Source organism: Euprymna scolopes, chromosome 5, assembly GCF_053919585.1.
Source record: "Euprymna scolopes isolate OS-2025 chromosome 5, ASM5391958v1, whole genome shotgun sequence".
In the NCBI taxonomy this organism is placed as follows: Eukaryota; Metazoa; Mollusca; class Cephalopoda; order Sepiida; family Sepiolidae; genus Euprymna; species Euprymna scolopes.
The window spans coordinates 165,563,402-165,577,525 of NC_136486.1; the positions used below are offsets into that span (position 1 = coordinate 165,563,402).

Here is a 14,124-nt window from a genome sequence, read left to right on the forward strand (position 1 = left end):
ATTACAGTGCATAATACAGTATTTGTTTCCACAAAATTTGAATGAGATTTTCTTAATTAGTATAGTCGAAAACCCATAAAAGTCGTCATTCTAAAGAAAATTGTAGAGGTGGACCTAATGTACAAATTTACTCCCCACCAAAAAAAAATTAATGTGTGCGCGCAATCTCAAGAATCAGTTTGGAATCTACTACGATCGTCGCGGATTTAAAAATAAATGTTTCGGCAATATCATCTGCTGGGTTTGTACTTATTATGTTGTTTCAATGTAATGTTATTTTAACATATGTGTGAAATATTCACAATTTAAAACTGTTAAACTAGTTTCTGTTTCACATTTACCTTTGTGAAACTGCTAAAACTGTAAAAAATGTGACACAATCATTGTTTTCTTTCCATGTTTCTGTAAATATATATTTAAAATATTCAAATAGTTTTGCAAAATATATAACATTAACTTAAATAAACATAGTTATTTGAAAAGATATTCGATTAAAAAAATCAATTGATAAAAGAAGTTTATGTATTTTTATTATAAGGGGGGGAATGAAAAAATAAACATAAAATATAGTTTATTATAATAATGGTTTAATAGTTTTAAAATGTGAATATTTCAAATAGGTTAAAAAAAAAGATCAAACAATATAATAAGTACAAATCCAGTAGATCATATTGCCAAAACATTTTTTTTTAATCTATGACAATCATAATAAATTGCTCAGGTTTAAATAAAGTATATTTAAAAAAAAATGTAGCTATGTTTGAAAAAAAAAAAATAATTATTGGAATAAGTGTACAAAGCAAGCGAGAGAGAGAGAGAGAGAGAGAGGAAATAAATGTTTGTTTTTCTTCGACATTGCAGTGAAATGTTTTTTTTTGGGGGGGGGCATGAAAAGAAATGTAAAGAGAGAGAGACTTGGGAAGAATATATACAGAGAGAGAGACATAGGGATGGAGATAGAGTTGAGAAGAATATATACAGAAAGAGATAGGGAGAGAGAGAGATAGTTGGGAAGAATATATACAAAGAGGCATAGGAAGGGAAAGAGAGAGAGAGAGAGAGAGGAAATACAAAATGACGCTGTAAAATGTAAGAACATGAATGCAGCAATTTACTCAGAGGGCAAAAGTAGGTATCATTGCGATACCATATTTGAATGGTACATTAGCATTTGTTTAGCATACAAATACCATTAATCCGAAATATAGGAATGGTCAGAGCTCAACTAATCAGAAAGAGCAGAATTAGTCGAGGGAGACTTTATTTTTTTTTAATCAGATAAGGGAAAGATTATGTTATGTCTATGAGTTTATGATCCAGTTATGAAGGGTGAAATCCCATATCTGTCAAAAGTGCAGAATTCCTCCCGGTGATGACTCAGAGTGGTAAGAGGACTTGATATTTAGAGGGAAAATAGGAACTACTTCCTCTAAAGATGGTTACGATTGTGATGGTGTTGCTCCTTGGATGAAATGTAGAATTTTATAATGGCTAAACGTGTCTAAAATGTTGTTATAAAGTTACATAAGATAGTGGCTAATAGTTTAGACATAATAAATTTTTATCTGGCATCTGTTGTTGCAAACTTACGGTACTTTGATCCAGAGGGGTATTTCTGCAATCAAAATATTATATATATAATCAAAGTATATTCAGGCAGCAAAAAATTCCTTTAAGTATGTTTCATTGTATAAAACTCTTAAGGAACTCTTTAGTCTTTTGTCATTAGCATTTCATGTGCTGTTACCAGTACTAAATCCTTTTTTAATAGACGGAACGTAGAAAATTTAACATTCAGATTTGAATTCCCACCAATACACTTTCGGTTATTTCATTAGTCATTGTAATATTTTTGTGAAATTAGTTACCAAATCTGGCCACGCTATTATAGCTGTATTTTAGAGGTATGTTAGTAAGTTTGTTGTTACTTTGATAAAAAGAGTTTCATAAATGTTTAATCTTTTATTTTATAAAATTCAAGCATCCTTAATGCACAGCATAGCAGTTTAGTGTGACTACAATATCTTGCCTATAATTGGCAACAAAGTTCATAAAAATGCATTGCAATGATTAATATTATTGGAAAACAAAATAAAAAAAAAACCTTGAAATATCAATTGAAATTTTCTTTATTCAACTCAAAAATGAGTACTTGTGAGAGCATATGGAAGCTCACAAATAAAGGCCAAAGCTTTTCTTGTAAGAATTAGATAAAGAAAATGTGTTATAGCAACTTTTGGAATGAATGTCTTAATACATTGATGTTAGAACAGTGGGCAGATTAACAGCATCCGGTTTGCAATATGAATTGAGGAAGGGAATAAGTCAATACCAAAAAAATGTTTCATATTTAAAGACAATTTTAAAAAAATGTCTTTAAACTTTCATTAAAATAAAATTGGTTGTTTTAAGTTCTACTGGTCGATTTTGGAATAATAATAGTTGGCCACTCATTCATGAATTTGCTCAAACAACTTTGCAAGAGGTATAACGAATTTTTATAACTGGCTTATCAGTTCTACTAAGATGGTTTTTTTATGTAAACATTCATACCCATGTGTGTGTGTGTGTGTGTATATATATATATATATGTATATATACACACACACATATATATACTAGCATTTCAGCCCGGCGTTGCCCGAGTGTTTGGAGGTGTATGTTGAGCAAAAAAAAAAAAAAGTGGTCAATTTTTTAAACTTTGACCCCTATTATGACCCCTTAACATTTATTGTTTTGGGCTCAAATCAAGTTATTAAGTTAGATACATGTCCAAGGAACCTATATCTAAAATTTCAAGTGTTTAGACCCCAAATTGGCGAAGGAGTTTGGTAGAGTTTTCAAAGGTCAAATCGTTAAACTTTGACCCCTTAACAGCCAAATTTCTGGCCGAAAACGGATTACAATGATTTTCCCAAATCTCCATAATCTGTATATCAAATTTCGAATCTGTAGACTGAAAATTGACAGTTATTGCATCGGGAAATGTACACAGATACACACACACACACACACACGTTCACTTTTATATATATAATAGACTAGCATTTCAGCCCGGGATTGCCCGGGTATTTGGAGGTGTATGTTGAGCCAAAAAAAAAGAAAAAAGCGATTAATTTTTTTAAAACTTTGACCCCTATTATGACTCCTTAAAATTTATTGTTTTGGGCTCAAATTAAGTTATTAAGTTAGATCCATGTCCAAGAAACCTATACCTAAAATTTCAAGTGTGTAGACCAAAAATGAGGAGTTTGCTAGAGTTCTCAAAGGTCAAATCGTTGAACTTTGACCCCTTAATCGCCAAATTTCTGGGCGAAAACCGATCACATCGATTTTTCCCAAATCTCAGTACCCTGTATATCAAATTTTGAGTCTGTAGACTAAAAATTGACAGAGTTATTGCATAGGGAAATGTACACACACACAGACACTTTCACTTTTATATAAATATATATATTTATATAATGATAATACAAGAGCCATAATACAGGACCGCTGCGAAGAAGGTAGGTTCTCTCTACCGTGCTAGAAAGCTACTAACACCCGAAAGTATCCTGAACCTCTATAAGGCCACCATTCGCCCATGTATGGAGTATTGTTGTCATATTTGGGCTGGTGCATCTGCTACTAGTCTCTCACTCCTAGACAAGGTTCAAAAGAGAGTCGCCAACCTGATAGGTCCTGGACTGTCATCTAAGCTTCAGCCTCTGTCCCATTGATGAAATGTAGCATCCTTCTGCCTGTTCTTCAAGTACTTTAATGGTGAATTTTGTACCCACTCAACATAAATACCTCCGACAAACCCGAAAAGCAGCTAAATCCCACCCCTTCACAGTAGAGATCCCTAAATGTAAGAGAGCCTTCTACTCCAGTAGTTTCTTTCCCAGAACTGCTAGACTTTGGAATCCCCTTCCGGGTTCCTGTTTCCCCAAGTGTACTAACATGCAGAAGTTTGAGTGTAACGTGAATCGACATCTTGCTGCCCAACTCCCCACATAGTATCCCTGTAGCTTATGCCCCTGATAATAGCCCCCTACATCAAAGTGGCAATATGGCTTGTTTGGGGTGAATATGTAATTAAAAAAAAGAAACAATTGTAAAAGTATGTGTAAACATGATAATATTGTAAATTTTAGGTTCATATGAATATGACACATTGATTAAGGTTGTAACAGCCCATGGTTTTCACAATATTTTTACAATTTTATTTTATGCTTTGTTGACAAACATTTTAGTATTTACTGCATCCCGACTGCACATATTCATGCAGAACATCATTTCATAATTGTGCAGTGTGTGTGTGCACACACGCACACACATCTATCGCATCTTTATCTTTTTTTGTTGTTGTTGCTTTGGTTACACCATTTTAACCTTTAGTTACCTTCTTTTATGCTTGGAAATTTTCTGGGCAAAGAGCACCTGAAGAAGGTTGAAGAATACAATGGCTAGAATGTGAATGTAATAACCAAGACAAGGACAAAAGTTGAAAACCGTGCTACCTCGTTTCATAAATATTATCAGGAGTGTAATTAATTTATATATATAATTAAACCTACTGACTGAAAAAAGACTAATAATAGTTATCTTCACCTTGAAGTATCTATAGTTAATCTGTTTATCACTGTATAGTATTATGTATAATATGAATTATGTTTGTGTTTATTGTGATTAGTTTCTGTAGTATGAGCACTTATAATAGTAGTTGTGGTTGTTATTAAAAACACAAACGAACACAACTTTAATTGATATTCTTTTCATTACTACAGTTGCATTTTTTGACCATCAATAACCAAACTTTAGTTAGACCAGTTTGTGGCACCAAAGAGATGCTTAATTTTCCCCAGAATTGCTCCCTGCTTTTTGTCTGTGTTGGCTATTGACATCTAAAACCATATATTTCCATACATATTATTTCCTTTCTGTTTTAGATCACATTTTTGCCCGATCTTATATTATTACTATATTCCACTAGAACATGTATATATTATTTTTATACATGTAACAAAGAGTTGAGTATATTTCCTTTATTGAAGCCAATTGTATTCTTCGTGTACTGTTTTCTATTTGCCTTTTTAAAGAGTGGAATAGTGATGACTATTAGTCACTTAGTTTTTTACCACTGTCCAATTTATGTTATGTCCCCTACTTCACAGGGTTGGACAATGACAATTCCACTGGCGAGGTGCTTGGGACTACTACCCTATTGGACCATCAACTTGGGGGTGAAATTTCATTTATTACTAATAGCCCAGCAGGTTAGTAACGCTTTCTGATCCCAACCTTTAAACTTATGGTCATAAGTATTCTTCGCCCTTATTAAGTTCTTCACTTAACTTGTAGAATTTTTACTAAGGAACAAATATTAAGACAGTTATTGTCAAGTCTTTTCATTTCTTAACAATTCTATCATTGTCTACTGATTTTTGGTTAGTTGTATTGTCTGCAATTGTGCCATTATTATCATTCTTTTCGTGTTAGAAAATGGTTTCTTCATTCCTATATTTTCAAATGGTGTCTTTTTTTCTTGTCAAATTCTGTGGTTTCAATGTTTTTTTAATTTGTTCGAAATCTGTCACAGTTTTCTTGCATAATTGGTTCTGCTTATAATATTTTCATCGGTTCATATTTCCATTAGGTTTTCTTTGTTTCGGTATTCAGAAGAGTTTTTTTGTTAAATATTAGGATCCAGGAGTTTCATTTTTACCCTTTTCATTTGTGTTTGCTCCCTGATCCCACAACTCCCATTTCATTTGTGATCTGCATTTATACACATTTTGTAACAACATGCACATATACAAACATCTGTGTGTGCATATAATAACCTATAAATATTTTTATATGAAGTACTTTAATTCATGTGATATTTCGCAAAAAAAAATATATCTTGTTCATTATCATGCTATTATAAAGCGAAGAAAAAATGTCATTATTTTAAAGGAGACTACAAAACGGTGCCAAGTTTCAGCAATAAATGGTAATTTTAGCTTTAACTTGGTGTTACCTGCATATCTGCTCTTTGATGCCACTACATCATCATCCAAGGAATTATAGAAACGTGATGTTGCACTATTGTAGAAGCTGATATCAAAATCATTTGATGGAAAGTTTGAATAAAACTTAACAATATTTGGAAATGAATAACATCAACTGCAAGACGATTTGTCACTGGCCGTCTGGTACTTTATTTTAGATTTCACATCTAGTTGACACAATGATGAAAAGCAATTGAGGGACTCTTATTCTGGTTTAAGAATCCATTTTAATGCGTTCTTTTTAAATTACTTCAAGGATTCAGTGTTCCAGTTTCCTACTCTTCCTTCTCTTTTCACATTTTGTCTGATCTGGCTTTTTAACCCTGTCCGACAGTATATCCTTGAATAATTATAATGACATTCAAATGGAAGATAACCACTATTCAAAACTAGTTGTATACTTGACATTCATAAAACATTTTGTTTGGGAAGTAGCGACAGGTTTGGTAGCTCAAAACAATTCTGTTAATTTAAATTAGATGCAACATTTTAATGCGCATTCCATTGATGCCACAATTGTACAGAATGTTATCTGAACAGAACGATGGTTCTTAAATCCGCATCCATTTATCTTTCGATATTGTACATATGCAGAATCATTTTTCTTTAGAGACAATGAAAAACCTGTAAGTACTTATATATTTGCTTACAATTCAAAAAGCTTGACTGATCAACGGATATATTACTTCAAATTTAAGAGTGACTGATTAATAAAAATGCTATTTTAAACAAATTTAAACATGACAGGCTAACCAACCAAGTTTTTTTCTATATATAGATGCTTGAATTGCATAAAAAAAAATACTGAAACCTCTAAAATCTAAAAAATATACTCTTTCTGTATTTCGTGTTTAATGTTATGTAATATTCATTACACATAATATGGACTATGTTGTATGATTATTGTTGTTGTCCCTTTCTGTCTTCATGCAATATTATTACTAATGTGATTGCTAGAAACACAACAATTACTATTTAATTTCGTTTTATTTGTAAACATTTTGTTTACCCTTTTTTAAAATGTGCAATTTTTAGTTTGTTCCAAATGTTTGTTTGACTTAAATTTATCTCGCCCTCCGTCAAAATAATGTACTAAAGGTATTTATCTACAAATTATTGAAATTTGATAAACCGAGTGTGGGAAAAGTAATGTTATTGTAAAAAAAACATCCATGTATTTTTCAATATTTTATTAACTTCATGTGAATTTAAACAATTTGTAAATAAAGAATTAAAGACTTTTTGTATTATAATGTTAAAATAAAGATTTACTTATCAGGCGGCATGTTATTCATTTATTCTTTTTTTCTTCTTTTTTTTACCACGAGATGTTCTGAACAAAATATACAAACTTTGAAAGCCAAAAAACGAACTCTCTTACATCAGACATATGCGATCTTTGTTCACATACCACATCATAAAAAGCTCAATATACTTGATATGGCAATATCTTGAAAATGCGTTTTATTTTTCACTAAAATGTTTCATATATATATATATATATATATATATATATAGTACTATATATATACAGTGGGGAAAATAAGTGTTGGACACATCCCGTTATTCTTTATTCAACACATTTTTTATGCAGCGAATGACGTGAAAATTTAACAAGAAATAGTTACTAATTTAACAATAGCAAATAACTTTAGAAATTGGAACCTTTTAATGCATAACAAAAATTATATAATAAAAACGAGAATCGCCGGAAAAAAAGTATTGGACACACTAACACAATTTCATCTAATATTTAGTTGAAAATCCCTTATTGGCTATTACAGCTTCGAGACGTATTCTATACGACGAAACTAATTTGTGACAATGTTCAGGCGAGATTTTGGCCCACTCTTCAACACATACTTTCTTCAAATCCTGATTATTACGTGGATCTCGCTGGTGTACCATGATTTTGAGCTCTCTCCATAGATTTTCTATAGGATTTAAGTCTGGAGACTGACTGGGCCACTTAACATCTATTTTGTTCTGTACGAACCAATCGGAGGTTATTTTAGCAATATATTTGGGATCATTTTCTTGTTGAAAGATCCATCCCTGTCGCATACCTAACGCATTGGAAGCAGGCAAGAGATTATTTTCAAGAATTTCCCGATATTTGGTTGCATTAATCTTTCCATCTATAATATGAAGTGGCCCAGTACCATTTGAAGAGAAGCATCTCCAGAGCATGACATTTCCACCAGCAAACTTTACAGTGGGGAGGGTGTTCTTGGAATTGTGCGCTGTGCCATCTCTTCTCCATACTCGACGTACAGAGTTAATGCCGAAAAGTTCCACTTTCATCTCATCGGACCAGATCACATTCTTCCAGTAATCATCCATTTTGAATAAGTGGTCTCTTGCAAACTGCAGACAGCATTAACATGACATTTTTTTAGTAATGGTGTCTTTCGAGGTGTACGCGATTTAAGACCGTTGCGTCGGAGTGCATTACTAATCGTTGGTTTCGTTACTACTATCCCTGCTTCTTCCAAATCTTTCTGAAGTTCGCCTCGTGTGGTTCTCGGTTGCTGCTGAACTTTTCGTACAATCTTTCTCACTGCTCGATCCGACATCTTACGAGGAGCTCCGGTGCACGGACGGTTCACGGTTGAGTCATGCACCTTCCATTTCCTAATAAGGTTTCCTATGGTGCTTACAGGGATTTTGAATTGAGCAGATATACGCTGATAACCAATTCCATTCTTGTACTCGGCAATAATCTTATCACGGATGACTTGAGAGAGTTCTTTACGTTTACGCATCCTGAGAACCTTCACGTGTGATGGCTTACTGGTGACTAACGTTGTTCCAATACTTTCCAACAACGTAGAGTATGGTCTACAACAATCGAGAAACTTCTAAAACGTATAATAGTGTCGGCAAATTAAAATGCAAATAACAATTTCCAGCATTATTTATAAAAAATAATAAAATATAATTTAAAACAATGTGTTCAATACTTTTTTTCCGGCTATTCTCGTTTTTATTATATAATTTTTGTTATGCATTAAAAGGTTCCAATTTCTAAAGTTATTTGTTATTGTTAAATTAGTAACTATTTCTTGTTAAATTTTTGTGTCATTCAATGCATAAAAAATGTGTTAAATAAAGAATAATGGAATACTTATTTTCCCCACTGTATATATATATATATATATATATATATATATATATATATATATATATATATATGTATTTAATGCTTTATCCCCTGAAGATGTTTGAAAATCCATGGATTAAGGATTTTTCACTAATATAATTCTTTATTTGAATTTGATAGATCAATACGATGGATAATATTGTAATTTATTCAATTTTTATTTTCATTTATTTTTTCTATTTCTTTAATTGCTCTATCTAGTATATTGAGATTTTGATTATCATAAGTTCCAATTTTAAAGATATGATAATATTTTCTTTCTTTCTCTATCGCTTGCTCTCTCTCTCTCTCTCTCTCTCTATATATATATATATATATATATATACATACAGTGCCGCCCAAAAGAAAGTCTGCACTTGTTATTTAAAAAAACCCCGCAAATTTAAGCTAAATTGAATGTAACTATTTAAACAACCTATATCTCATTTGATTCACCTTTTATTCCTCTATTTCACTTGTTCATATTTGACTTTTAATTAAAGTATCTTAGTGTTCACATCAATATAAAAAATTAACTTCAAATCAAGGTAGGCAAAAAGAAACTCTGCAGCAACAAATATCCATTTTTTAGCATCTCTAATCGTAATTGTTGTTGTTCCTAGGTTATGAAACGTAACATTTAGTCCATATACCTTGAGTCTCTTTTAGTGATCGTCAGGAGCTCATTAGTCTCTACCTTTCTGGTTTATCCAATTGAGAAATCGGATGCAGATTGAAATGTGATGAGAAAACGGTACAAAAGCACCAAAACACCGGCAGTGTTTGTGATGCCCCTAAATTTGGTCATCCTAGAAGTACTTACAGGAAAGACAATGCTATCAAGATCCATAGCCTCAGAAGCAGATTTTAAATCGCTTCTCAAATCCAACAACAGTGTAATCTTGTTAAAAAGTGATCTCTTTCTACAGTTAAGAACAGATTGAAGGAATTTAATTCGCGAGGCTATGTTCCAAGATGCAAGCCAATGATTTCTGTAAAGAACAGAAAGCGCCGTCTGGACTTTGTCAGATGCAATGAAGATCATGACTCTTCATATTGGTTGAAAGTGATTTTTAGCAGCAAAAGCAAGTTTAATAGGCTAAGCAGTACTTCCATTAAAGGAAAGATGAAGAATTCAATCCTCGGTGCACAGTTTCAGTGCTGCAAGGTGATGGGGGTTCAGTTTTGATATGGGGCGTTATTAGGCCCAATGGTCCAGGGCCTATAATTCGCTTGCAAGGTCGAATTAATTCAACCAAGTACATTAATATGTTGACTGAGCATTTTCTACCCTATTTGGCCAGAATTTGGATGATGATTCCATTTTCATGCAAAATAACGCTCCCATTCACACAGCTGGCAATGTCAAGAGGTTCCTTGAAGAGCATATTTCGTCTTTGAATTGGCCTGCACAATCCCCAGACCTCAATCCTATCGCAAACGTATGGCATTACATCAAGCAACAGCTACGCAATGATAAAATTTCAAATCTGGAAAAACTTTGGACAAAAATTAAAAAGAAGTGGGATGCTCTTTCACTGGAGTATTGATGCAGACTAATTCAACATTCATTTGATAACGTCTAGTATTAGCCGAAAATTTTGAAAGACTGAAAACCAACAAATTCTCATGTGGTCCACATCACAAGAAATATTTATAATATGGCTTGGAATGTGATTCTTGTCCATTCAACAACATCTGTAATATCTATATGCCTAATTCTCTCTATTCATACGTATATATTTACAAATATGGATTTCATTCACGCTTATCAACCTGTGGAAACCATTTTATTTGACAAAACATGTTAGATACATTTTTTTTTTTTTAAATATTATCCTAAGCTATTTCTGCTTGGTTATTTTAACAATACATGTGACACTAGTATTGTTTGCAGAGCTGAATTTTGGCCTCATCTCATGTTGTTCGTGTCTGCTTTTGTATCCTTTCTTAAAACTTCCATATTGATAACCTTAAGATCTTCCTTAGAAAATTGTATATATCTTGGGATTATTTCTCATACTCGTATCTTCTTATACCAATATTGTCCCTCTTATAAAATTAATCTCTCTCTCTCTCTCTCTCTCTCTCTCTCTCTCTCTCTCTCTCTCTCTCCATTTCTTTTTGCTCAGCTTATGATCATAAATGTATTGACATCAGCTATTATTGCCTAATTACTGATGTTAAGAAACATTCTAACCAATCTGCATTTAAAGAGGAATCATTTCAGGAAAGCCTGATGCTATAATTGGAAATTGGCATCATTTGGGGTCCGGTACCTTCTGGAGTAATTCCAATAAATACTCTGCTCCAAATCCCCATATATATCGTCCAAACAATCAGTCCTTTGTACTGACACTTCAGTAATCACAATTTTATTGGCTCTCATAGATTTATACTGGTTAACTCTTGTGAGTTGTAAGTTATTTCCTCAAACTCTTTAATCAACACATTATTAAGCATGACTTGTTTTTTTTATTATGGATGAATGATAGAAAAAACTCCTTGGCATACAGAGAATCTCACTTTTTCAGCTTTAAATATTAGATTCCTGGCATGAATGTTGTCTCTCGGGATGCAATAGTTGCCTAATTATAGGTTGAGAATGTCATTCTTGTTGACCCCCGTTATGGAACATGGTTCTTGTGATGTAGACGTTGCAGTATAGTTTTCCTAATTAATTGCTCTACCAAGATTTGAGAGTCTAGTATACCCTATTTCAATCGGTAACAAATATTTCATATTCAATAGATAGTAGCTAATATACTCAGTTGACAAACATCATCTGTTTTATATACTTGCATACATTGTACAATCTTAAGAAATTGACTTCCAAACTAACCTACCTCTGATCAGGTCTTTATTTCTTCCTTTTTCTCTCAAGTCTATTCTTTTCACTCCATTGGCCTTTCCTTTTGTGACTGGACATGCCACCTCAACTGTTCCACATTTACTAACCTAAGAATTCTCATCTCTTCTTTCAACATAGCTATACTAATCACTTTGTCAAAATGACAAATACAGACATAAGTTTTTAGTTAATTGTGGCTTTGTATAGAATTATAAATATGATCAAAATTTATTGATTGTTTTTACTTTTTAAAACTTTTATTTACTTTTAAAAGGTTCTAATATTTTCCTTTTTCTTTCTTAATATAAAACTAAACTCGTTAAAGGGGTTGATATTCTGAGTAGAGGCAGAAGAATTGCTAAATGTGTAGATAATTTTGATGTAGGAAATAAGAAATAATGAGCGGAAGGTGATTAATTCATTCTGAAAGGTTTTGATTCTATTGGAAAATCGTGTTTGTCTGGAAGCGAAGGGGCTATAATGTAAACATTCTCAACCTGTACTTGAAAGCAGTGCGTAGACTAAATGACTGGAAATAGCTCTTTTATCTTGCAACAATAAAGATTAATTGAATGTGTTTCGAATTTTCTATCGGCTTTCTTTGAGCACAAATAATTTAGAAATGAATTTTAATCGGATTCTGAAACTTAATATACTTTAAGCATTTCAGAACTTTAAATTCATTTTTATTAAATTATTTAATATAGAAGGCAAGATGCTGAAAGAGTTATAATTGCCATAGTTTCAAAAGAAACAAAAGCATTGCCCGGATGCATTCACTTACAACAAGGGATAAATTTTATCATTGTTTTCTTACTTTTTGTTAATTCATTTAAGCGTGTTTTACAGAAAAATTTTTTATGATTCCACCATGTAGATTAATACAAGTAATAATTAGTATATATTTTACTCAGCAAATTTATTTTTCAATATATTTTCTGGTCGATTTACTTAATTTAGTAAGGAATAGATTAAACATTATATGTTGGAAATTTCATGTAACACATTTTAGCCGACATATAAAAATCTGAAACTTTAATGATTTAATTACTGTGTCTATTTAATATATATCTATATCCAGGTATTTATCCTTCTCCATTGTATATTTGTAATTAATTAAATATATATATATAATTATATAACCTTAATATCGTTTAAAAAATGAACAAAACCACGTAAACAAATGAACGATAAAAACGAAGCAGCAAAATCGTCTATGGCATCATAGCATAATGGATTAGGGCACTGGACTGAAATACATAAGGTCCAAGGTTCGAATCTTATCAACAGTCAAGCTACGCTGATGAGAAGTAGGGCTCCGAAACACGCGTGTCCGTAGGTTACTGTTTTTAAAAAATAATAAATATATATATATATATATATATATATATATATGACATGTAGTTTGCTTGAAGCATTGTATGGGATAGGTATGTAGAAGAGATTTAGAAGGCTATCACAATGCGAGGCTTGAAATGTAGTCAATGTTGATGAGGAAAGACGAAAACAAGTGACAATTTACAAATCAATAAGTATATACATATATGTCTATATATACATATATTTATTCAATTGTATAAAGTATAAATGTCTTACTTGTCTGTGACAACACCTGTTATACTTCGGGAAAAATTCCCCTTTTCAAATAGTGAATGTAAAAAATGAATTAAATTTAATTCATTTTTTCACTCTTCGATCCAGCATGCTTTGAATAGATCCGTTACATCCACCATTTGAAAAGGGGTATTTTTTCCAAAATATAATGGATGTTGTCACAGACCATGCAAGTAAGACATTTGTACTTCATACAATTGAATAAATATATGTATATATAGACATATATGTATATATTTAATGATTTGTAAATTGTCACTTGTTTTTGTTTTCCCTCATCAACATTGACTACATCCCATTCCTCGCATTGTGATAGCTTTCTAAATTTTTCTTGTATATACACACACACACACACACACACACACACAGATATATATAAACTTCAAGTCACACAAAAGTACAACTCATACTTTTTCTACCTCTTAGGCAAAACCATTTCAAGTAGTCAGCAGTAACTAGAAAGCAGATAGCAAGTCAGACAG

General features: G+C 32.0%; 1 protein-coding gene across 23 annotated transcripts in view; it reads left to right on the forward strand.

Annotated features, from left to right (window-relative positions):
- The window catches only part of LOC145277031 (one cut domain family member 2-like), a 590,906-nt gene that overhangs the window by 327,405 nt on the left and 249,377 nt on the right, over nt 1–14,124 (forward strand). For 8 of the 23 annotated variants that reach the window (XR_013868089.1, XR_013868090.1, XM_080128649.1 and 5 more), the window contains one exon: nt 5,157–5,258. The exons of the other annotated variants lie outside the window; for them this stretch is intronic. Coding sequence is in view for 6 of the 8 variants with exons in the window: in XM_080128649.1 (XP_079984775.1) it covers nt 5,157–5,258 (102 nt within the window). In the remaining 2 variants the exon portion in view is untranslated. The remainder of the gene's footprint in view (nt 1–5,156; nt 5,259–14,124) is intronic. 23 annotated transcript variants of the gene reach the window in all.